The sequence below is a fragment of the Heptranchias perlo genome, chromosome 13, assembly GCF_035084215.1.
Source record: "Heptranchias perlo isolate sHepPer1 chromosome 13, sHepPer1.hap1, whole genome shotgun sequence".
In the NCBI taxonomy this organism is placed as follows: Eukaryota; Metazoa; Chordata; class Chondrichthyes; order Hexanchiformes; family Hexanchidae; genus Heptranchias; species Heptranchias perlo.
The window spans coordinates 62,707,039-62,733,653 of NC_090337.1; the positions used below are offsets into that span (position 1 = coordinate 62,707,039).

The 26,615-nt window shown below is 47.0% G+C and overlaps 1 protein-coding gene across 1 annotated transcript in view; it reads left to right on the plus strand.

Moving 5' to 3' along the window:
* Positions 1 to 26,615, plus strand: part of LOC137331650 (glypican-1-like) — a 162,685-nt gene that overhangs the window by 121,730 nt on the left and 14,340 nt on the right. The window contains exons 4-7 of the mRNA XM_067995588.1: positions 11,657 to 11,822; positions 13,491 to 13,621; positions 22,745 to 22,876; positions 23,938 to 24,071. Of these exons, the coding sequence (XP_067851689.1) occupies positions 11,657 to 11,822; positions 13,491 to 13,621; positions 22,745 to 22,876; positions 23,938 to 24,071 (563 nt within the window). The remainder of the gene's footprint in view (positions 1 to 11,656; positions 11,823 to 13,490; positions 13,622 to 22,744; positions 22,877 to 23,937; positions 24,072 to 26,615) is intronic.

Sequence of the window (26,615 nt, forward strand, 5' to 3'; positions counted from 1 at the left end):
CAGAAGTAGCCATTTCTGCCATTTTTCTGGGAATTCCACTGAATTTATGGCAGATGATCGGGCGAACCCCTGTGCAAATTACTGCCAGAAATATCCATGGAAGGGTGAAGTTAGAAACACTCAATCGAGTTTTCTCCTTGCTGGGTAAAACGTGGTTAAAAAAACCAAACATTTGCCCAACTGGAGAGAAACCTGGCTGAGATGATTGAGTGGCTGGGGGCTTCACACTTCATTCACAGAAATGTTCTCCTTAACAATGATACAACCCACATCCGAAAATTCTTTGCCAAACCCTTTACTGCTGGTTTGCCAAAATGCTGATGCGATGATGCGGATCACGTTGAAACAAAGTCTGGACGATGCACGAACGTTGTGCCATGTATTCGATGCACTTTGTAACAACACTTTACAACGCAATCACTTCTCAAATCAAGTGTTGCTGAGCTCAGGAACATCGTTGGTTTTGGGGAGCGAGTGAACCTGAGCGTAGGAAAGAGCTGGATTGGCGGAAGGCCACTGGCTTCAGTGATCTCACTTCTACTTTGTCTCCTGGTCGAACCTAATAAACCAGCCTACGCTCGCTGTGGAGACATTTCTTTCAGCCAGTTGTCTTCCCTTATCACCCCACCCCAACGCCCACCCCACCCCGAATCTGTTAACTCCGGGTGGGGGAATGTGATGTGGATACTGGTTACCCTCTGGCCCTTCGGCCATATGGCCAAGAGTGAATCTAGACATTGAGCGGGTAATTTTAACCCCCCCAGGACGGACAGGGGACTTTAAAGATGGGAAACCCGACCCCAACCCGACTCCAACGTGCCTATTTCCGGTTTTAATGGAAGCGGGCCTGTCATTAAAATATGTTAATGAGGCTGCTTATCTCAAACTTTACCTCTGTTTCACATTTAACTCCTGGGGGCCGGGATTTCAAGATCTCGGGAAACCCGGCAGCTGAGAGGAGGCGAGAACGGCAGGACGGAACAGGTAAGTGCCTTTCCAGTACTGCTTGTGGGCCAAGAGGAGCAGGAGTGCTTCCTCCCGGCCCCCCAAGCAAACCTCTAAACCACCCCACAATCGGACCCACGCGATTTCCACCCCCCATTCCCCACAATGACCGACCCCTGATCTCCCTCCCCCCCAAGGTCCGCCCCGCGATCTCTCCCCCCCCACAACGTGTTCGACTCCCCCCCCCCCCCCCCCCCCCTCCGATGTCCACACCACGATCTCCGCTTCTCTTCCCCACCCCACCCCCCACAATGTCCGACTCACCTCCCTCCTTCTGCGGCCTGGTGCTCCAGGCCTACCTGCCCGACAGACGGCCAGCCTCCCTAAATTCGGCAGGACCTCCGGAAAATCAGGGTTTCCTGGTCGCTAAACCTCTTCCCCGCCTCCCTGTAAATATCGGGGCCTAAATATGTAGGCTATTCAACAATCAGATACTCTCAGGGCAGGTACAGCATGGTTTAAACACAGAGTGAAGCTCCCTCTACACTGCCCATCAAAAACTCTCAGGGCAGATGCTGTATGGGTTGGATTCAAGAGTTGAGCTCCGTCTACACTGTCCTATCAAGCACTCCCATGTTTGGTACAGTACAGATTGGATACAGCGTCAAGCTTGCTCTACATTGTCCCATGAATCATTCCCAGGGCAGGGGCAGCACAGGTTAGATACAGAGTAAAGTTCCCTCAATGCCCCACCAATGTGGGTTGCTCATAATTCAAGAAGAGCCACACCTACTGCTGACACACTGAGCAGGAGTCTCTGAGCAGGAGTATGTATTTAATATTGAATTGTGGACAGTTTTGTGGAGAATAGCAGAATAGAGGAGTATTTACTGCTGATACCGGGGCCATTGAAACACGAGCATTTCCACATCGCAGGGAAAAAAAACCTCCCAGTTGTAATTAACAGAGAGTCAGGTCCCAGGAGTGTGGCTGAATTTGCAGTCTGTGCACTAACTGTGTTTAGATGTTTTTTGTAATCTTTTGGAAGGGATCATTCCCCAAGGAGATTTACCCTTGTAGTACATGTTGGTTTGTGTGTGGCTGCAAGTGGCCTGTCGGTCTTAAATTGCATAACAGCATTACAATATGAATCATAGAATAATAGAGCACAGAAGAAGGCCATTTGGCCCATCGAGCCTGTGCCGTCTCTTTGAAAGATCTATCCAGTTAGTCCAACTCCCCCGCCCTTTCCCCATAGCCCTGCAAATTTTACCTTTTCAAGTATATATCCAATTCTCTTTTGAAAGTTACTGTTGCATCTAATTACATCGGCCTTTCACGCAATGTATTCCAGATTGTAATAGCTCGCCGCTTAAAAAATATCTCCTCATCTCCCCTCTAGTTCTTTTGCCAAATGGCTTAAATCTGTGTCCTCTGGTTACTGACTCTCCTGCCAGTGGAAATAGTTTCTACTTATTTACTCTATCAAAACCCTTCATAAACTTGAACACCTCCTTTAAATCTCCCCTTAATCTTCTTTGCTCTAAGGAGAACAATCCCCACTTCCCTAGTCTCTCTATCATACATGTGTGTGTGTGTATATATATATGTGTATGATGATATATCATCACGGCCCCATAACACAGTGCATTACATCTCTATGACAACGATTGCATCATTATATATGTAGATCCTTCCTTAGTATATTCTGTCGTCCATTCCTGAGGCTGTTGACTTCTGTTGGGGTGCAAACCCACCCCCCCCCACGAAAAAACTTGCCCAAATGGCCATTCTTCATCGATGAGCCTAAACATTTAAGTGGCGGGAGGTTATGCACCAGTGGGGGCCATTGAATCCGAACCTGATCCTGTCCTCACTCGGCCCCAGCACCCACACACATCTGGACTTCCTTCGAACTGGATAGTGATGAGGAGTGGGAGCCCACTGCACCACCCAGCACCCCCCTCCCCCCCCCCCCCCCCCACCTCCTTGGGTTTGTAAAACACAGTGCTGGCCAGTTTTATTTTGGAGCTCATCCCCAGTGAGTTTAGAAGAGCTCACCTTGGCAACGCAAGATCCCTTCTAATTACTGGCATCTCAAGGGCGTTGGTTGTTCTCATGAGTGAGGTCCCTGGAGCCTACTTTCTGGTGAGTCAGAGATGAGTTGCACCAAGCACTTCAGATAGACTCAGGCTGAAGTGATCCATGAAAGGAATTTCCAATATATTCAAAGTTGCGGTCTCCTCTCTCGTGGTTTATGAGTGATGATTGGGCAGTAATGATCTAGGAAAGATACAATAGAGTCCTCGAACCTGGACGGAGTGAGAGATTATGATGATGGGTAATGAGACCAGCACTGGTGCCCAGTGTGCTGCCCTGATCATTTTGAGGGTATTGCTGATTGCTGATCTGGCAGCAGAGAAACCGAGGCCTCATTTTACTGCTTTCCCCGGTTACTCAGCTGCTGCCTGGCTCTTGTGGCGTCAAGTTAGATCCTCTGTGCCAGGTTAACTGATCTCAGTGAAGACAGTGAATTTGCTTCAGTTAGGATGTAATCTAAGTCAGGGGAGGGGAAAATAGATATCAAAATTTCTGTTCCTGATCCTTGTCAGAAACAATTAAAATACTCCCAGGTCAGGTACAGCGGGGTTAGATACAGAGTAAAGCTCCACCTACACTGAACCATTAAACACTCCCAGGTGAGGTACAACATATGTTAGATACACAATAAAGCTCCACCTACACTGTCCCATTAAACACTCCCAGGTGAGGTACAACATAGGTTAGATACACAGTAAAGCTCCACCTACACTGTCCCATTAAACACTCCCAGGTGAGGTACAACATAGGTTAGATACACAGTAAAGCTCCACCTACACTGTCCCATTAAACACTCCCAGGTGAGGTACAACATAGGTTAGATACACAGTAAAGCTCCACCTACACTGTCCCATTAAACACTCCCAGGTGAGGTACAACATAGGTTAGATACACAGTAAAGCTCCACCTACACTGTCCCATTAAACACTCCCAGGTGAGGTACAACATAGGTTAGATACACAATAAAGCTCCACCTACACTGTCCCATTAAACACTCCCAGGTGAGGTACAACATAGGTTAGATACACAGTAAAGCTCCACCTACACTGTCCCATTAAACACTCCCAGGTGAGGTACAACATAGGTTAGATACACAGTAAAGCTCCACCTACACTGTCCCATTAAACACTCCCAGGTGAGGTACAACATAGGTTAGATACACAGTAAAGCTCCACCTACACTGTCCCATTAAACACTCCCAGGTGAGGTACAACATAGGTTAGATACACAATAAAGCTCCACCTACACTGTCCCATTAAACACTCCCAGGTGAGGTACAACATAGGTTAGATACACAGTAAAGCTCCACCTACACTGTCCCATTAAACACTCCCAGGTGAGGTACAACATAGGTTAGATACACAGTAAAGCTCCACCTACACTGTCCCATTAAACACTCCCAGGTGAGGTACAACATAGGTTAGATACACAGTAAAGCTCCACCTACACTGTCCCATTAAACACTCCCAGGTGAGGTACAACATAGGTTAGATACACAGTAAAGCTCCACCTACACTGTCCCATTAAACACTCCCAGGTGAGGTACAACATAGGTTAGATACACAGTAAAGCTCCACCTACACTGTCCCATTAAACACTCCCAGGTGAGGTACAACATAGGTTAGATACACAGTAAAGCTCCACCTACACTGTCCCATTAAACACTCCCAGGTGAGGTACAACATAGGTTAGATACACAGTAAAGCTCCACCTACACTGTCCCATTAAACACTCCCAGGTGAGGTACAACATAGGTTAGATACACAGTAAAGCTCCACCTACACTGTCCCATTAAACACTCCCAGGTGAGGTACAACATAGGTTAGATACACAGTAAAGCTCCCTCTACAGTCTTCTACCAAAGTGTCTCAATGCTAGTCTCAGAGAAGCACCCACACCAATGTGATATTTTTCCATCCTGTAGCCTGTCTGAGTGACATTGTCAGCTTGTACAGGACATGGGGTTCTTTTGTACACACACTATGAACTGGATTGATGCTTCCCACTCTAATTCCATGTTTACACCCAACAGAGATAGGAGACTTTTAACTCATGTGTCTGGGTTGGATTCAAGCCCAGGTTCTTGGTATGAACAGATACCACACAGTCAGCTCTAGCCATCTTTACACTGCAACCAGGGAGCTTGATCACGATCTTCCAATACATGCTAGGTGTGTTCGAGGCCCCACCAGGGGTGGCCGGGGTCTCACAAAATTCACCCTTATACGTTGCTTTGAAAACTGTGACTCAAAGACTCCCCATAGTGATCTCAATAGTTTATTTCAAAATGTATTTTAGTAAATTGACAAGCATAACAACTTGGTTTTATACAGAGCCTTTAACGTAGACAAACGGAGCTTTGCAGAAACAAGTGTTTGAATACCTTTGCTGGTGTTCATTTAAACACATGAAATGACACGAGGGATGAGGTGATAGTTATGAAGAAAGGCTTGAAAAATTGTGGCTTTTTCACTGGGACGGCGGAGGTTAAAGAGGACTATAATGGAGGTTTTCAAAGTATGAAAGGGTAAATTGTGGAAGATGTTTTCTAATGGTTGATGAATCGATAATAAGGGGGGCACCGTCTCTTCTGAGGTTATGACGTGGCGGCCAACTTGCCGAGGTGGCCAGTACATTGAAGATGCCATGTAGTTCCCCACTGACTTCGAAGGCACTGCCTGGTGTAGCTTCCATTCTCTGTCTGCACTGAGCTAAATGTGTCTCTGCTTAAGGCAGCCGTCTGGGGTGCTGCACTTAACCTCAGCGCATAGAGCTAGGAGTGCAGAGAACTCAGCCAGGGTTCCTGCTCCTGATCGCCATCCGTTGACTCCTCGCTCCTCGGGCCTAGCTGTGATGCCTTCCACAGCAGAGTAACCTAGCTCATCTTCCATGGTCAAGGATTAGCCCTTTGGTTAAGGTACTGGAAGGCTTCTAATGGATGTGGACATGTACCCGGCAAGTGTCTAGATTGTCGAAAAGAGGAGGAGACAAAATTGGATGGAAAAGAAAGGGTGCTGTGCCCAGCAGTGGGTCTTGGATTTTAGAAAGGCATGGAGCAGTTGGTGGTGGTGCAAGTGTTTCAATGTATTATGCCAAGGATTAGCATCATGCTAAATGCTCTGCCTTAGCTGTTAGCTATTCTGCAGTTTGAAGGTGTTCTTGGCAGTAAATGGGATAGCTGTGCACTCCTACCCAGGGAATGCTGCTCTCCCACATGGACTCCTTCTCTCACTATTAGCCCTCGTCTCCTATCGCTGTGGGTGTTTTTTTTTAATCCTTTGTCTCTATCTCACTCATTTGGGGGCTTTTCCCTCCAGTTTCTCCGTCAGTAGATGCACTCCCCGGTTTGACCCTCGAGTCAACTGCAGCCAGAAGTGACCCTGAAGGACTGGGCTGCGTCTTAGTAGAGACCCACACTTCCATCCAGAAAACTCGGTTTGTGGTGACTTTGTGTGATTTTAGCAATTAGCCCCTAGGTCGAACAAAAAAAAAAGGAGTTCTGTGTTGGCATTTGTGATCAAGTGCCTCCAAGATATTCTCTCACTGGTTCACCTTTTGTTCATCAGCTCAACAGTACAGAGTGATAAGACCCTTTTGGCAATCGAGCCTGTGCACCTGTGTGTCAAAGGCATGTAAAGGCAGATTTTAATTATAAGGTGTTACAGCACCAGACTTCCCCCTGAAGCGATGTGCACTGAAAAGATCCTCCCACCTCCTGTTGAGAAAATGCCACCCAACAAAGGAGCTCCTGTTATTGAGAAGACAGAGCTGTCAGATTACATCATAACAAATGGAAAGCAGCCGTCTCCTCATATTAGCTGGTTTTATCGTAGCGCATCTGTGGGTTTTTTTTCTCTCTTCCCGCTAATATCTGAAGAGCAATGGAGCAGAAGCATGGGAACATTTATTGGAGCTTTCCTCCTTTCTGAAGTTCTCTTGTTCCTTCTAAGGCATCGGCTTGGTTCAGTAGGTAGCACTCTCACTTCTAAGGCAGAAGGTCGCGAGTTCAAGTTCAACTGCAGAACTTGAGCACGTAATCTAGGCCACCACTTCATTGAAGTACTGAGGGAGAGCTGCACTGTAGATGGTATTCTCTTTCGGATGAGACGTGAAACCGAAGCCCTGTTTAAGTGGATGTAAAAGATCTTATGATACTATTTGAAAAGCAGGGAGCTCTCCCCTCAACCAACACCATCAAAACAGATTAACCGGTCATCATCTTGTTGCTGTTTGTGGGATCTTGCTGTTCGCAAATTGGCTGCTGTGTTTGCCTACATTATATCAGTGACTGTACTTCAAAAGTAATTCATTTAGGATGTCCTGAGGATATGAAAGGTGCAAAATAAATGGAAGTTCTTCTCTTTAAGCTCCAAATACCTTGTCCTTCAATGATGACAAGCTTTACTTGTATACTGCCTTTAACTTGCAGAAACATCTCTAGGTGCTTCACAAGTGGGCAGAAGAAAAGCAGCCAGAGAGGGAGCAATTAGGAGGGATGACCAAAAGCTTGGTCAAAGACATGGATTTTGAGGAGCTTGGGACATGGGCGAAGCTGGCACGGTTGTATTGATTGCCCATCCCTTGTCGCCCTAAGAAGGTGGTGGTGGGCCTTCTCCTTGAACCACTGCAGTCCGTGCGGTGAAGGTGCTCCCACTCTGTTGTTAGTTAAGGAGCTCCAGGATATTGACCCAGCGACAATGAATGACTAATTAAATGGTTTTAATAACGTTGAGTTGAGGGTTAAATATTGGCCAAAACACCAGGGATAACGCCCCTACTCTTGTCCGAAATAGTTCCATGGGACCTTTTACATCCACCAGAGGGTAGGTGGTGCCTCGGTTTAACGTCTCATTCGAAAGATGGCACCTCCAACAGTGCAGCACTCCACTGAAGTGTCAGTCTGAGTTACGTGTTCGAGTCCTGGAGTGGGACTTGAACCCATGACCCTGTGACCCAGAGGTGAGAGAGTTAGCACTCGAGCCAGAGCTAACAGCTAAAAAGGTGAGTGTAAATGTACCCTGAAAGTCAGAAGAGTGAGACCACTTCCGGGGGAGTCTCTCACCATTTGGGTTTCACAACAAATGCAACATAACCACTGATTGGTGGAAAGCCTAGGAACCTCTGAACTTAACTCAACTCTTTATAATGTGGATAGAGCATCAGTGACCACATCTGCTCTTTCCTACTTTTAACCATTTAACAGGTATTTCGATGGAGGCACAGGGGTGGAGTGCACCATTGTCACTGAGCAGAGGGCAATGTAGAAGTGGACACTGCAACCCGAGTTCGCAAACTTGCATTGCACTGTACAGCTGACATTCGGAGAATGGTGTCTGTAATATAACTGGCCCCTCGGTGGTGCTGAGTTCAGAGAGTGTGGAAGGAGGGGAAGAACTCGGCTTACGTTATCCTCTAATTAGACTGACCACACCACTTACTGGTCTTGTCATCACGGGGTGGGGAGTCCTCAAGGGGGAAATAACTTCATGGAGAGAAATATGAAAGAACTTAGATTTATAACGTGCCTTTCACCACCTCAGGACGTCCCAAGGTGTTTTATAGCCAATGAAGTACTTTTGAAGTGTAATGTAGGAAACACGGCAGACAATTCGTGCACAGCAAGGTCCCAATGTGATAATAACCAGATAATCCACTTTTAGTGATGTTGGTTGAACGATAAATATTGGCCTGCTCTTCTTCGAATAGTGCCATGGGATCTTTTACATCCACCTGACAGGGCAGATGGGGGCTCGGTTTAACGTCCCATCCGGAAGGTGGCACCTCCGACAGTGCGGCACTCCATCAGTACTGCACTGGAGTGTCAGCCTAGATTTTATGCTAAAGTCTCTGGAGTGGGACTTGAACCCACAACCTACTGGCACTGTGAAAACCCCCCATAAGTCAGGGGGCACTAACCCTAGGGCCACTCGTGGACCTTTGATCTCTGGCAATCTGTCAATCTGCCCCTTGAAGCCAATGCGGCTCAGTCCTATTTGCCCTTGTATTACTTACTTGTTTGTTTATCCAATCTGAATTTTGTTGGCTTGGAGCGTTGGAAAGACATTTTCTTAGTCCTTTGGCCTAATTAATTGATAAATCCTAAATAAGAACCCCAAGATAGTGTCAACAACTTGAAATATATGGAAATTAATAGGAATATTCTCGAACCCAGGGCTCTATAGTACATAGCCAGTGGCTCACACAGACAAGAGCTTGAATACCCTGCCATAGATGAGGATGGGAAGTGGTGGGGGGGGAGGGCCGTGCTGGGAGATCTAACCGTGCTGGACACTGCATGGATATTAAACACAGTTATTGGAGAGGTCAAGCACAAGGTTGAAGCTATTATCAAATTGGGCTGAGCAGTGGCAAAAGTAGCAAGAGTGCCTGGTAGGGAGATGTCCTGAACCCAGCTGGAGAGGGCCAGGTTTGGCTGTGATGCCCTGCCCATATTTACATAGCCTGCCAATGTGCAACCGTCCAGCTTGTGGGTGAAGAATGGTCAGTTGAGGAAGATCTCTGAAGGTGCTGTTGGAATCATAGCCCATCTCGAGACAGCATCTTCAGGAGAGAAAGGGAAGGGGGTGGGGGGAGAAACTACAGGAGGCACAAACAATTGAATAATTACCTCACCAGGCGGCGAGCGAGAGTGGGCATGTGATGCTGCTGCTGGTTCAGAGGTCAGGAACTTTATATTTGAGAGTTGTCATCAATTGTGGGGGAGGGAAGGGGTAGAACTGCACATCTGACACATTCAGGGTAAAAATACTTACAGGACCTTAACCAAGATAGGCAGTTAACATACAGAACAAAGTGGTACTCAGTAAATACACAGTATTGAGAGATCAATGTCAGTTGGTTACTGTACAAACTGCTGAATGTACCTTTAATTAGCATTTTAAGAATAAGTAATAGAAACATAGAACATTTATCACAAGAGGACGTCATCCGACCCTTTTTGCCTTCACTTCCCGGATGTTTTTATCGTCTCCTTTCCTGCTTTTCTCTCCTAACTAATCCCCCATTCCTGCTTTTCTCCTCGAACAAATCCCCTTTTCCTGCTTTTCTCCTCAAACTAATCACCTTTTCCTCCCGTTCCCTTCTATAATCTTGTTTCAGTAAATATCGAGGACCTTCCTGAATGCTGGAATGGAGTTAGCGTCAGCCGGCACTTGTGGGAAACATTCCACATTCCAATAACTCTGCGTGTAAAGGCTTCTCCTAATCCCATACGCATCTGATGCATATCTTGAGATCACGGCCTTGTGTCTTTGCTTTATTACCAATGGAAATCATTTATCTGTGTTTACCTTCTCTGTTCCTTTTAGAATTTTGAACAAGTATTAAATCCTCCTTCAATCTTCTCAGTACAAGATAATGCAGCCTTGCTGCTCCAGTATTTCCTCATAACTCCAATCCCTCATCGCTGGAAAATCCTGGTTCATATCTAAGTATTTGATTTATTTTTTTCAATAGACAACCTTTTTTCTTGCAGCTGCTGCTGAGTCACCAATGCTTTGTTATCTGAGTGAAGCACTGAGCTAACACACTGCCATCTCCCCCACCGCTGTAAGGCTCCTATATAAAACCCAGTTAATAGCTGGCATCAGGTCACAGCACAGAACTGCCTTTCAACTGGCCCGGCTTGGCAAATCGCACTCAGGGTGGGCAACGGCGGGAAGCAAACATGTCATGCTGGTGCAGCAGGTGTCCTGTTCTGAGCTTGGGCTGAAGCATAGGATTGGGGCAGACGGAAGGGATCCACACTATCTGTATGTGTTGTCCCTAACTTGGAGAGGCTGAATGGCCTGAAAGGGAAAAGTAAGGATCGCTCCCTTTAAAAAAAATTCTCTGGATTTGGGCAACATCCTTAGTTGCCCTGATGGTATTGGGACTAGAGTCACATGTAAGGCCGATGAGTGGCAGGCTGCATTCCTTGAAGGACAGTAGTGAACCAGTTGGGTTTTTTAATGGTCACTATCTGGAAAATTGCCAAGATTGTTTTTTAAAATTAAATTTGACAAAATAAACAGAGGCGACATGAGGAAAAATGATTTTTCGCAGCGAGTTGTTATGATCTGGAATGCGCTGCCTGAAAGGGTGGTGGAAGCAGATTCAATAGTAATTTTCAAAAGGCAATTGGATAAATACTTGAAGAGAAAAAATTTGCAGGGCTATGGGGAAAGAGCATGGGAGTGGGACTAATTGGACAGGTCTTTCAAAGAGCCGGCACAGGCACACTGGGCCGAATGGCCTCCTTCTGTGTTGCATCATTTTATGATTCTATGAACTTACCATGGTGGGATTTGATCTCACAACCTCTGGGTTACAAGTCAACCACTAGGCTACTGTACCCATAACTCTCTATATCTAATGGTAAGGCAGTGGGTTTGGGACTGAACGGAGGGAAGTTTTATCCTGTGTCTGCCAGTGCAGGGCATATCTGTTCCATTCCCAAGCACTAACAAGCACACCTTGAACAGCATAAACATTCACTGCGGAAGAAGTACGTTGCAACTTTGGGCTCTCGGTGGACAAATCAGGGTTTTTATTAAGGGGTGATCCTTTTCAAAGTTGTATTAAATCTTACCCCCTCCTCCCACCCCCACAGGTGCCTCCAAGCCCAGAGTGTGTTCGAGCCATGATGAGGTTGATGTACTGTACTCACTGCCGGAGCATGGCCAGTGTGAAGCCCTGCAACAACTACTGCCTCAACATCCTGAAGGGTTGCCTGGCCAACCAGGCCGACCTAGACAGCGAATGGAGGAACCTAGTCGGTAAGGTTCAAGGTTCAAGGTTCGGGGGGGTGCGGGGGGGGAACGACAGTCATGGACACTGAGCTTGAACATGAGGTACCTGGGATCACGCTGTTTGGATTCCTACTCAACATCTAAAGAATTCTGCTTCTTTCTTCTTGATCTTTTCGTTGATTTTGAACACATGCGCCGGGAATTACCTTCGGTTTTGAACACAGGCGCCGGTTTGTCCGAGGTTTCCGACGATCTTTTGCCAAAGTTACTGCGGCCGATCAGGAGACGCCCCGAGGAAATGACCTTCTCTTCATACCATGAGTGCTGATGGCAGCATTGGGTGAACTGGCTGGGAGGGGTTACTGAGCCCGAGAATGTGAGGGAGAGGGGTTAACATCAGTAGAGAAACAGTCAGTAACACAGGGCGCTGGGGGGAGAGGTTACTGAGTGACAGTGTGAGGGAGAGGGATTAACATCAGTAGAGATACAGTCAGTAACACAGGGCACTGGGGGAGAGGGGTTACTGAGTCACAGCGTGAGGAAGCTGGATTAACATCAGTAGAGATACAGTCAGTAACACAGGGTGCTGGGGGAGAGGGGTTACTGAGTGACAGTGTGAGGGAGAGGCATTAACATCAGTAGAGATACAGTCAGTAACACAGGGCACTGGGGGAGAGGTTACTGAGTGACAGTGTGAGGGAGCTGGATTAACATCAGTAGAAATACAGTCAGTAACACAGGGTGCTGGGGGAGAGGAGTTACTGAGAGACAGTGTGAGGGAGAGGGATTAACATCAGTAGAGATACAGTCAGTAACACAGTGCGCTGGGGGAGAGGGGTTACTGAGTGACAGTGTGAGGGAGAGGGATTAACATCAGTAGAGATACAGTCAGTAACACAGTGCGCTGGGGGAGGGGTTACTGAATGACAGTGTGAGGGAGAGGGATTAACATCAGTAGAGATATAGTCAGTAACACAGGGTGCTGGGATAATGGGTTACTGAGTCACAGTGTGAGGGAGCTGGATTAATGTCCGTAGAGATGCAGCCAGTAACACAGGATCACAGGTATGATTCCTGGTCTGTGCTGAGTTAGCTGGTTTCAGCCAGGGCAACATTAGGGCTGTAACTGGCCTGAACGCCCCTGAGCTAAAGATGAAAATGTCAGCCCAGCTTCCAGCCCTTGCTGGACAGTGTCAGGTAAAGGACAGGATTGGGATTGGCTGTCAAGCCTTGCATGGTTGAATAGCCCACCGATATCGACTCTGGGTTCACACATATAGAATAGCCACTTTGGGGAAATGTTCCAGGATGCCCAGTGCCTTCAGAGTTAGCTAGAGTCAACACCCTCTAGAGACCAGGAGAGAAAATTGGAGGTGGGAGAAAAAGATTTAATAATACATCAGAATGCATTTACATAGCACGTTAACATAGAAAAAAGTCCCAAGGCACTACACAGCGTTGTAATCAGACAAAAATCGATGCCGAGCCAAAGAAGGAGATATTAGGAGTGGCAACTAAAACTCTGGTGGAAGAAATGGGTTTTAAGTAGGATCTTAAAGAAAGAGAAGGAGGTGGAGAAGTGGAGACAAAAGGGAGGGAATTCCAGAGTGTGGGGCCTGGACAGCGTACTAGTGGGAGCGTGATCGGTGGGAGGAATTTGAGCTCTGATCTTAACTGCTCTGTTTGCTATTTCAGACTCTATGCTTCAGGTGGCCGACAGGTTTGATGGGGCGTCAAACATGGAGTCGCTGGTTGATACAATTTATGTGAAGATCTCTGAAGCAATACAAACCATGCAAGATAACAGAGCTCACATCTCATCAAAGGTGAGGTTAGCCAGGGCAGAGAGTGAATTTTGGACTTGGAGGGACTGGATGGCAAAACGGGTTAGAGCTCTGCCCTTTCGCTATGGCAACTGGGATGAAAAATGCTCCTCTCTGTGCCAGTTGTAAGGCTCCTATGAGAGTTGGGTTTGGGGAGTCTCAGGCCAGTTCTATTTGCTCCAAATCACCAGTACAAAACTGCCCATCATTGGGCACTAAGTGGCACCAAGTTGGCGTCACATTCAGGTTGTGGCATAGGAAGGCTGGCACATGTGATGGAATTATAACACTGGTGCAGCGCAAGAGTGGCGTGTTCAACCGTGGTTGGAATCAACGAGCATCATTGAGGAACAGCAGAAGGAGCCTTGTGCCACACCTGACTGTGGGACATCCAATTACCTCCACAGGGGCCTTTCACCTTCGTCAAACGCTGAACAGCTGAGTACACTTCAAGCCAGTTTCTGCTGTCCTTCCTCACGTGGCTTACAGGCCACACGAGCTGCCTGGCCTACTAAAGTAATGGTTAGAATTAGGACCCATGGTTGGATTTGGGAGCCATGATTGGAACTACCACTTCATGGTTTGGGACGGGGTATTGATTGTCCATAGATAGCCTGATTTAATAAACCACAGCAATATAAATTGGTTAGCAGGTTATGTAAGGTTGTAAATAACCAGTGTCCCATACCTTTTGCTATTATCCATTGTCATGTTAGCCGAAATATAAAACGCTCATAAATGGAATGACTATTCTACCCAACCCGCCCAATAAATAGTAAGTAAATGTCTCAGTCTGATAACAGTGGAAATTCTTTCATTTTCTTCCTGTGTCTCTCCTTGTTTTTCCACACCAGCTGTTTGTTTATCTGCTTCTACTGACTATTTCTGTGCTCATCAAATTGGCAGATGTCAGCACTGGGGGTTGGGACATTTTCTAATATCAGGCACTCCCATGACAGGTACAGACATGCCAGAAACAAGGTGAAGTTTTCATCGTTTCTGACCTAAGGCTGCGCCTTTTCCAGAAATTCAGAAGAGTTACGGTACTGCGAGCGTGGCTTTTCTGAATGAGATTGCCAATTTAGTGCCAGATTAATGGTCGTTTATTACCCACTTGGAGCAGGCACGAGACTCGCCAAATCATTTCACCCACAGTCCTTTCCAATCAGTATAGAGAGGGGTAACTTTCATCCTATTGCTCCAGACTGCATTTGGACCCAGCTCCCAGAATGGAATGTAGGATTATCCCTCCTTATTTTAAAATGATTTGTCTCCTCACATGGTGCCCCACTCATAGGAACATAGGAACTGGAGTAGGCCATTCAGCCCCTCGAGCCTGTTCCGCTGTTCAACTCGATCATGGCTGATCTGTGCCCATTTACCCGCCTTGGTTCTGTCACCCTTAATACCCTTGCCTAACAAAAATCTATCAATCTCAGTTTTGAAATTTTCGATTGACCCCGAGCCTCAGCACCTTTTTGAGGGAGAGAGTTCCAGATTTCCACTACCCTTTGTGTGAAGAAGTGCTTCCTGACTTCACCCCTGAACGGCCTAGCTCTAATTTTAAGGTTATGGACTCTCCCACCAGAGGAAATAGTTTCTCTCTATCTACCCTATCAAATCCTTTAATCATCTTGAACACTTTAATTAGTCCACCTCTTAATCTTCTATGCTCAAGGGAATACAAGCCTAGTCTATGCAACCTGTCCTCATGATTTAACCCTTTTAGGCCCAGTATCATTCTGGTGAATCTAATCTATGCAACCTGTCCTCAAAATTTAATCTTTAAACCTGGTATTATTCTGGTGAATCTACACTACACCCCCTCCAAGGCCAATATATCCTTCCTGAGGTGCGGTGCCCAGAACTGAATGCAATACTCCAGATGCGGTCTAACCAGAGCTTTATATAACTATAGCATAACTTCTACCTCTTTGTATTCCAACCCCTTTGAGATAAAGGCCAAAATTCCATTGGCCTTTTTAATTATTTTTTGTATCTGTCCGCAAGCTTTGAGTAATTTCTGAACATGGACCCCATAATCTGTCTGCCCATCCACAGTTCCTAGCTTCTCGCCATTTAGAAAATACCCTGATCTATCTTTCTTAGGTCCAGAATGGATGACCTCACACTTCCCCACATTGAACTCCATCTGCCACAGTTTTGCCCACTCACTCAATCTATCAACGTCCCTTTGCAACTTTCTGCTCTCATCTACACTACTTACTGTGCCACCTAACTTAGTGTCATCAGCAAACTTGGATATACGGCTCTCTATTCCTTCATCCAAGTCGTTTATAAATATAGTGAAAAGCTGAGGCCCCAGTACAAATCCCTGGGGGGACACCACTTGTCACATCCTGCCAATTTGAGTACATACCCATTATCCCTACTCCCTGTTTCCTACCTCCTAACCAATTCCCTATCCAAGCCAATAGTTTGCCTCTACTCCCCACCTGTTGGGTTTGGGCACCTGTCAGAGCTGCAGTTTTTGTTCCGTTTGCCTTTTCCCCCCTGCCTCCACTTGGAACCATTCCCCTACCTGCACGGTGACTGAGCTGACATCAGGAACAGGCTGTCTGATGGTTCTTTTCACACTCGCTTATAACTACTTTAGATTGTAGAGTTGTACTGTTTCCTGTGGAATCTTTCTTCTTCCTGAGGGGTAGGAGGGATACAGAGGGGATGCAGCTCTTCCAACCAGGTTTCTTCTCACCCAATTCTCTTCCCCCTCCTCCTCTCTGGAAGCCGTTGACTCCACCAGTGCCTCTGATGTTCCTCCCAAGTGGAGATTAACTCACACAAAAGGCTATTAAATGTCTATTCTGCTGGATTGTCCCGAATTTAAAATCTCCTCTCTCTCTATCTGTTCATTCTGGTCTTCCAGTCCTCTGATAGCTTGGCTACAAGTAGGCCATTCTTCGCGTGCTAGCCTAGACAGTAGGCGCAATCCTCGGAGGGCAACACAGCTGAGTCCAACCTTGTCCTTCTCTGATGTCCACGTTTGCAGTTTTCAGGCGGGGTCTGGCTGACTAGCCCCGACCCCGACCCCTCCCCCAAAACGAGAGATGCCGAAGTCCAATAATAACACTTTAACAGCTGCCCCAGATGAGGAGATCTCACTCAGCACATTGCAGGGATTGAACACGGCCTTATAACTCCATTCCAGTTACCAACTGATCCATTGGAAGCCCTATCTGAATGGGATTTAGATGGCGGGGTGTCTAACCCGCGGCCTGTGGGCCCTGAGCCCTGGCAGTGAGACCCATTAAAAGCCCGGATGGAACAGTCCTATATTTCTGATTCACTGGTTTGCCCTTCTTTAGTTTCACGGAACAGGAAATTTGGAAAGGTCCGTCCTTAGTGTTGTCGTCTCATCAGTGGATAAATCCTGAATCAGAACACCAAGATCTGTTAGTATCAGCAACTTGAGAAAGAGTGAGCGAGAGAGAGAGAGATATGGAAATTAATGGAATCAGGGATAGAATCTTATAAAATGACCACCAAAACTTCATGGTACACACCAACACAGCCGACAAAAACTGGGCACCCTAGCTACAGAGTCAGCTTGGCTCAGTGGCTTTGGAGTCAGAAGAGTGGAGGTTCAAACCCCACTCCTGGCATTGGTGCATAGAAGTCACAACACGGAAGCAGCCCGTGTTGGTGTTTATCCTCTATATAAACAGTAGGTCTGAATCCAATGGGTCCGCCCTGTTCCCATCTCCTTTTATTCCCCCCTTTCTATCAACCACCGATTCATAAATGTTGACGTGGGCTGGGAATTTCCTGGGAGCTGCTCCTGCTACGCCGCTGGGTTCCTGACACACTTCCCCAGAAGGTAACGGTGAAGGTCCCAGGAAATTCTCGCCCATCATGTATTTAGAATGAAGGATACACACATGCCAGTCAGCGGTCCTGCTCAGCATGCCCAGACATCACACAGCACACTGTTGAAGAACACAAGGATCCCGAGCTGCCAGTCACTAACTCCGGTAGTGCATTCCACAGCCTCACAGCCCTCTGTGTATATATATATTTTTAAAAATTCTCCTGCCCTAATTCTCTGGTTAAATCTGTGGTCCATTCGTTCTAGACCTCTGAAACACTGGGAACGGTCTGTTTCTATCTACTCTGTCCCTTCGTAATTTCAAACACCTCTATCAAAGCACCCTGCAATCTCCTGTCTTCCAACGAAAACAGCCCCACTGCTACTTGTAGGTTTAGCATAACAACAGTGACTCACTTCAATTCATTGGCGGTGAAGCGCTTTGGGACTTCCTGAGGACATGAACAGTTCTATAGAATTGCAAGTTCTTACGTTCTTAGATGGATGCGAGTGTGGGGAATGTTGTGCCACCGAGCTAGTCTTGGCTGATGTATTTAGAATGAAGGATGCACACATGCCAGTCAGCAGTCCTACTCAGCATGCCCAGACATCGCACAGCACACTGTTGAAGAACACAAGGATCCCGAGCTGCCAGCATCTATGTTCTGCTAAAAATCCCACCCCAAATACCGACCCTAATCCCACCTGTTGCAAGTTGAGAGGCCTGGGCACGCACATCAGAGAGGATGGGGCAGGCGTGGGCTCTACATTGCCACCTTACAGTGGATAGAGTGGGCGCGCAGAAGTTCGCTGTGCTCTTTCAATCCTGGCCTCTTGCGCATCCCTGATATCCATCGCCCCACCATTGGCGGCCGTGCCTTCAGCTGCCTAGGCCTTAACTTTAGAATTCCCTCCGTAAACCTCTCCACCTCTCTCTTCTCCTTTTAAGTCGTTCCTTAAAACCTATCTCTTTGACCAAGCTGTCCTAATATCTCTTTATGTGGCTCGGTGTCAAATTTTGTGTGATTACGCTCCTGTGAAGCGCCTTGGGACGATTTACTACGTTAAAGGTGCTATATAAATGCAAGTTGTTGTTGTTGTTGCTGCTGTTTCATGTACAATGAACTTTGCCATCCTTGGACTGCAGTTTGTAACTAGAATTAACTCGTTCCCTTGGTCCTGAGTGGATGTGTTGAAGAGATTCCTTTCGACAGCTTTGTGAAGGAACATCAGCAAATAATCCTCATGTTTAGACTTGTACTCTTCTCTCTACTTCTTCATTGTTCTGGAGACGAACGTATGAACCAGTTTAGCCAGTTAAGTCGGCATCGTTACCTCGAGTGACTCCTCTAAAGGAAATGCTGGGCCTCGGATGTTTTCCTCCCCTTTCTTCTCCCCTCCTTTCCTGAAAGTACTGCCTCTTGCTGAGACTCTGTTTCACGGCCACTGCTATTGTTCTTCGTGTGTGAACTTGGACACTGGGTGCTGGCAGATAGTGAGTGTTAGTGTGGAGTGTCCTACCTGCCTCTGATCATGGCCTCACCTGGCAATAAAAAGGGAAGCGGGGTCTTCCTGGTTGGGAGCCATCGGTACCAATGTGGCACCAGAGCCGTGTAACAAAATGGCTGCCATGTTTGCCTAAGATCATTGGACTTCAGAAGTAATTCATTAATTGCTTTTATAATTAAAAGTAATTCCTTTCTCTAGAAACGAGAAGACTGATAGAGGTCTTTAAAATTATGATGGCCTTCAGTAGGATAGATGTAAAGGATATAGGATAGTCACTAATAAATCCAATAAGGAAATCAGGAGAAACTTCTTTACTCAGAGAGTGGTGAGAATGTGGAACTCGCTACCACAAGGAGTAGTTGAGGCGAATAACATAACTTCATTTAAGGGGAAGCTAGATAAGCACATGAGGGAGAAAGGAATAGAGGGATATGTTGATAGGGTGAGATCAAGTAAGGTGGGAGGAGGCTCGTGTCGAGCATAAACACTGGCATAGACCAGTTGGGCCGAATTCCTGTGCTGTAAAATTGAATGTAAAAGTAGCCGATGGTTTGCATTTGTGAAGCGTTGGAATGTTTCAGCATTGCTGCCCCCTCCTCCCACTGGAATCGGCAAATCTTGGGGAAGCTGGTTTCCCTTCCCCACCAAAAAATTGTCTTCCCCTCTTCACATTCACGCTCTTCCCATTTCCCATCAGGAATGCAGTTTGCCTTGTGGCCCTCTCCACCCCTCCCCCCCATGTGCAGAGGTCGGGTTAGACGCCCCTCCGGTAAAGTCGAGATCGATTTATATCCCAATCCTTAAACTCATCCGCTCGGGGCCCCATGCAATTGTACGGTCCGTTTTCCATCGGCCTACTTTGTCACTTCTTTTCTCTTCTACGTTTTGAATTGTGTGGTAAACCTGTGTCTGTTCTCCATGAGTCCGGAAAGGGTGATTTCATGAAGGAGGCTGCTTCACTTGACATAGAGCTTGAGGGAAAATTTAAAAAAAAAACACTCTAGGGCGCTCTTGTGCTAGGAGCAGTTGAATCATCCTGTAGCAAAGCAGGAGGGATAAAGAGAACAAGATTGTTCATCTGCCTTACAGGGGGTAGTATAGAGAGGAGATTTCTGATTATCTACCTTTCCCCCAGCTATTGCAGCCCCAGCCTGTGTCTCCTCTCTGCCTTTCATTCATTCCTCCCACCTCTGTCCCCACTTGTGCCCAGTTTCTTGTTCTGTGCTGCTTTTTTTTTTGTGGTCATTTCTACAAGTCAACTGAGGGATTATCTTGTTAAGCTTTGAAACAATGACCCCCATCGATGCAGCACTTTGATAGCAGACAGCCCTCTCCCCTAACCCCATCGCCACCGCAGGTTTTATCAGGTCCGTAATTATCTCATTAACAATTAATTGCGCATTTGCTGGAATCCATTATTGATCTGCTTCTAGCCGCTTTCTCTCGGCTTGTTGAGTGAATGTCTGTGCTCTGGGATCAAAAAGGAAATGTAACAGCTCGAAAGGAAAGCTGGAATTCTGAAGGAAAGAAAAGCCAGGCTGGGCTGGAAATACATACAGGCCTGTCAGCATCTGGAAAGAGAAAAGACAGGTTAGCATTTTGGTTGCCAGACAGGCCCATTTGTAGGACTGAACCAAATTTCAGAAGGGGACGTGGGTATACGGAAAACAACAGAGAAGAGTCAGGAATTAAGGACGTCGACTCCCGTCACAAAGTTAATGAGTTTCACAGTCTGCAAACACGTTTATTAAAAACCGGAAAAATATCACTGCCTCATCTCAGTAGGGTTGTGAAAGGACATCGAGATACATCGAAAGTACAGCACAGAAACAGGCCATTCGGCCCAACTGGTCTATGTCGGCGTTTATGCTCCACTCGAGCCTCCTCCCTCCATAGTGCATCTCACCCTATCAGCATATCCTTCTATTCCTTTCTCCCTCATGTGTTTATCCAGCTTCCCCTTAAACACATCTATGCCATTTGCCTCAACTACTCCTTGTGGTAGCGAGTTCCACATTCTTACCACTCTTTGGGTAAAGACGTTTCTCCTGAATTCCCTATTGGATTTATTAGTGACTATTTTATATTGATGACCTCTAGTTTTGGACTCCCCAACAAGTGGAAACATTTTCTCTGTGTCTACAGTATCAAACCCTATCATTATCTTAAAGACCTCTATCAGGTCACCCCTCAGTCTTCTCTTTTCTAAAGAATAGAGTCCCAGCCTGTTCAGCCTTTCCTGATAAGTGTATCCTCTCAGTTCTGGTATCTTCATTGTAAATCTTTTTGCACCCACTCCAATGCCTCTATATCCTTTTTATAATATGGAGACTAGAACTGTGCTCAGTACAGCAAGAGCATGATTTTAGCTCGGAGCCGGGAACCCCACGCGTCCGCATATAGTCACGTGGGGAAATCGGAAGCGAATTGAGTGCGTCGCAATCTGCGATCGCAATTCAATTGAAGGTGAGTATTTGCTCCTGGGTTTCCCACACACCAGGCAGCCAGATTAACAGACTGTGAAAGGAACTGCAAATCAGAGAGGGGGGCAGGAGGGAGAGTCAGATCAACGGACTTGGAAAAAATCGGCGGCGGGGAGAGGGTGAGTCAGCCAGCAACGGGGATATGGGGGGTGCCAGCCAGGGACGACATCGGGGGCGTGGGGGAATTAGTCAGCAACGGAGATCGGTGGCAGGAGTGAGGGGTGGTGGGGGTCAGCCGATCACGAGGCTCCTGTCAGCCAAGTGAACTTGTTGGGCCTGGATGAAGCTCTCCTGCTCCTCCGGGCCCACAAACAGTGCAATAAAGGCACTCACCTCATGGATCCGGCCCTTCCCATCTGCTTTCACCTGGCATGAATGGGAAGCGATGGGAAACCCAAACAGGTACGGTTAAATTCATTTTAATGTTCCAGTACACTAAATATTAAGCACCTCAAGTATTTCAATGAGGTACGTTGCCCTTTTAAGTATCGGCCCGCCGGTTTTAAGTGGGGGCGGACTTCCTGGTGTCTGCTATCCACACGCAGACATACCTGACTGGGTTAAACCCAGAAGTGGGCGAGTGGGAGCGAGGATGCAGTCCCGCTCCAAAAACCTGTTATTTTAACCTCCCACCCATCCCCAACCCACCCATTCTTGGGGGTTAAAATTTACCCCCAAGTGTGGTCTAACCAAAGTTCTATACAAGTTTAGCATAACTTCTTTGCTTTTCAATTCTATCCCTCTAGAAATGAACCCTAGTGCTTGATTTGCCTTTTTATGGCCTTATTAAACTGCGTCGCTACTTAGAAAGACCAAAAAAATAGCTTCAAAATGGAGGGGAAGGGAGTGGAAGTTGGATGGGAGGGGAACGGGTAAGAAAATGAGGGATATGTCTGAGCTTTGAGGCTGCTAAGGGCAGTGTTTGGATGACAGGACTGCAGAGTGTCCAGCAGGAAGATAAAATACTGTTTCTAAAGCTTGAGTTAAGTTTAGTTGGGTCAGTGCGAACGCCAACGGGGCAAAAGAAGATCAGGACTACCTTTGTGGACAGAAGTGTGTGCTTGAAGTGAGCTATCCTGTGGGACACCCCAATACAAATGGTTATTCATAGGGTGATTTCTCTATCGCTCGGCACTGTGGGAAAGTTCGTTCTCCATTGGCGTGAGATCACATGGTGCCAAATATGGGTGTGTCTGCAAATGTCCTGTGCTTTCAAGTTTTATCTATATAAAAAGCAAATGCTACCTGGTAAGCAGGATATGTTTGTTTATTTGACTGAATATTCCATCGCTTTTGTTTCTGTCCCAGGTTCTTCAGGGCTGTGGCAACCTCAAATCAGTGACCAAACGGTCAGCCGAAGATGACCCAAAGAAACGGGGGAAGCCGTACCCAGTGGAGGAGAAGCCAGTCAGTTCAGTCACTCCCCACATGGACAGATTGGTAGGTACTGGATGACTTAGAGATTCAAGAGTTCCATTCAGATGAATGTTACTATTGCTGAATTCCTTTTAAAGAAAAGACAGTTCCCAGAAAGTATGGGTGGCTGGCTATTTGACTGTGGGTGGCAGCACAGTGGAGCCTGATCATGTGCTTACATTTTCCAGCTGGGTTCCCTAGATGGTGATCATGAGTGTGGGCCTTGGCTGTGACTTTTATTCCTCTTCCCCAGCCCAGGGGAGTTGAGACTAATAGTAGTGCCCCACCCAGCTGACTCAGCACAGACCAGGACTTGAACCTGGACCATCGAGGTCTGTAGGACCAAGTACCAAACCGCACCGTGCATTTAGCATCAGTTGCCATCGGACAGCCACTCGCCTCTTTCAGTCGCTGATGGGCCATTTCTTTTGGGGAAGGGGGAACATCCTGCAGCTATTTGGACATCAAGCTGCAAAGATAGGGAAAGGATAAACCATGAGACCCGTGAGGGTGGAACTTATTACTTCTCTGAAGCTGCCACTGCCTTCAAGCCATGAGACAAAGGGCACACAGCAAAGTCACCAGGGCACCTGCCAAGGATGCCATAGTGCAACGAAGAGTGCTTTGGTGTGCGTTGGTGATTACGCTGCGCCCGCTGGAGTTTAGGCTCCAGGGTGCTGATTATATGGAGCCTCTTCACTTCCAATGCCATTCTAGTTTGACTTGTTACGGAACAAACAGAGAAAGATGGATAGAAGAAGACCAGCTGGTCCACCAAGTCTGTTCCATTCTGCCATGTTGCTACGAAACAACAGGACCCCCGATGATTCCCACCCAGGGGCATCTCAAAACCCCTGACGTGAAGAAGATTTGCTCGACATAAAAAGAAACAGCTTGCTAATCAGTTATCTGATTGCTTCCAGGTCTTTAATCCATCGTTGGTGAGGTCAACCACATGTGTTTCTTGGGAAAGGGAGGGGAGTTTGCGCGCCGTGTTAAAGAGATGGCCTGAGTCAGCATGGGATTTGATGCTCAAGGTGGTTATGATTGAGTTCGATGTACATTAATGGCTGATGTCCTTTCAGGTTACTGAGGTGAAGATGAAGCTCCGAGATGTTAAAGAATTGTGGGTCAGCCTCCCGAGTGCCCTGTGCAGTGAGAAGATGACTGCAGGGTCAGCCAACGAGGACAAGTGTTGGAATGGACAGACCAGAGGGAGGTAAGATTCTGCTCCCTCAGTCGAAATTGGAGAAAGTTGTCCGTGCCTCTTCAACCACTGTAAATTCCATTGCATAGCTGGTAGCATTGAGCCCAGAACTTGTGTTGGCTAAATATGGGGAATGAGCCTAATAGGACATTTCTGATTTCAGTTTTCCTTCCCTTGTCTCCTGAGGACACTGCCTCTTGTTAGGGAGCTGGCAGCCTTCAATTTCCTCAGCTAAATGGCCATTCTTCACATGTGAGCCCAGACAGTGAGTGACAGAAGGCTACTCGATTGTCGGAGGTATCGCACCCAATAAGAACTCGTGCTCATTCCACCAGGGATGGCTGAATAGCGACTAAGGGTGCGAGGCCTGATTTCCAAACCCTCTCCCTTCCCAACCTTTGGTTTCAAATCCCTCCAAGGCTCTGCCTTTAGTGATCTCCTCCAGCCTGATGTACCCTCCACCTCTCGAACACTAGGCTGTTCCTTGCCTCTCACTCCTTCCACTTCACCAGCTGTGGATGCTCATTCAGTGCTCCTGCCCGCTGGAATTCTCTACCTAGTTCTCGCCACCTCCCTCCCTGCTTTCCAGATCCTTCTCTCCAACCATGTTTTCACCGTCTCCATTTCCCCTTTCTCCCTCCTCCTTGGCTTCCACTGTTTTTCCTTCTTATTATAACGCACTGTGTGAGACGCCCTCTTACAAATGACCAGCAGTGTTGGAGACTCTAAAACTAACCACAATCCCATGGTCAAAACAGCCTCTGGGTGGAATAGGAATCTCTGGGAAGACTTGCCGCCTCGGGAAATCTAACGCCCTGAGCCCTTGTTTTCACAAGCTGGGATGGAAAGCACAGTTTCCTGGGATGGAAAGTCTCGCCTCTTACTGTTCCATTGCATTACATGTGGTTCCTCACTTCTCTTAGTTCCGTATTGAGTGCCAACGTTTTTTGATACTTTCACCATTCTATGTGGGCAGTGTTGGTGGGTCGGAGGGGCATCAGAGCGAACCCTGATCTTGTCCTCACCTTATGCCTGAGCAGGGGTCAGGACCCATTCCCTGTCACAAGCTGAGCCCAATTGGAGGGCCCCTATCCCTGCAGCTAGAATCAGCTAATCGGGCACAGACTTGGGATTGAAGTTTGGACATTCCTGATTCCCTCACCCCCCTTCCTCACAGTTCAGTAGCACATTCACCCACTGAGCCATCGAGGAGAGCTGCGATCCGCCTCTCAAACCCAATATGGAGGCAACGGCCTTCTGAAAGGGAGTGGGGGACGATGACTAGGAATCCAGTGTCCATTCTGTCTGGTGAATGAATGACAAAAACTCTGAAAAACAGATGAGGAAAAATTTCTTCACTCAGAATCTTTGGAATTCTCTACCCCAGAACGATGTGGATGCTGAGTCATTGAATATATTCAAGACTGAGATCGATGGATTTTTGGACACTAAGGGATTCAAGGGATATGGGGATCGGGTGGGAAAGTGGAGTTGAGGTCGAAGATCAGCCATGATCGCATTGAATGACGGATCAGGCTCGAGGGGCCGTATGGCCGACTCCTGCTCCTATTTCTAATGTTCTTAAATGACACTCACCGTATGAATTGAACACTTGGAGATGAAATTACTCAGGGCACGGGGGCTCATTCTATCTTCCTTTTTTTTTTAACGCACTCTCTGGAATGCATGACTTTGCTCTGTGCCCTTTCTGCAAACTTGGAAGATTATAACTAAGCTCACAGCTTCTACAGGCAGTCCGTATGCATGAGCAATAATACACTGACCAGGGAGCTCAAACCTGCAGACATTGGCTAACAGTGTGCTGTATGCTGTAACCCCATGTCCCCAGAAGGCCTTGCGTTGGCTCGTGCCCTGATGCCCAATCACTCTGCTTTTTACTTATAAGCCTGTGGTGAGGTATCTGCTCTCCTTGGCACACAGCCCCTGTAACTGTGCAATACTCGTCAGCTCTGCCTTCCCCTGTGCAGTTATGATTGGCCTGGCGGGGATGGTGACTCATGCTTTCGCCTCCCTCGCACCAGTGGGCGTTTGTGGCAGCCTGGGGCTTTCTGCACTCTCCATGCTGCCCTACATGTTTGTCTCAGCTTCCCCATTGCCTGATGCGTTGGTTCAAGCCGTTTTGAGCTTCCCATTCCCAGTGAGCAGGAATCTCACCCACCTTTTCTGGGGAAATGTGGGAGCAAAGAAAATACCTATGAGCACTTCACAACACATATAACAAGCAAGAGAAAGGAAGGAACATTTGGAAAGAGGGAGGTTAAAGCAGGGTCAGAGAGCTCGGTTTCTAGGAGTCTTTTCAAAACAATGAGTATAATGTTGAGAAATGTGAAATTATCCACGTTGGTAGGAAGAATAGAAAAGCAGAATATTTTTTAAAAGGTGAGAGACTAAGAAATGTTGGTAGTCAGAGGGATTTGGGTGTCCTTGTACACTAATCACAAAAAGTTAACGTGCAAGTGCAGCAAACAATTAGGAAGGCAAATGTTAGCCTTTATTGCAAGGAGATGGAGTATAAGGGTAAGGAGGTCTTGCTGC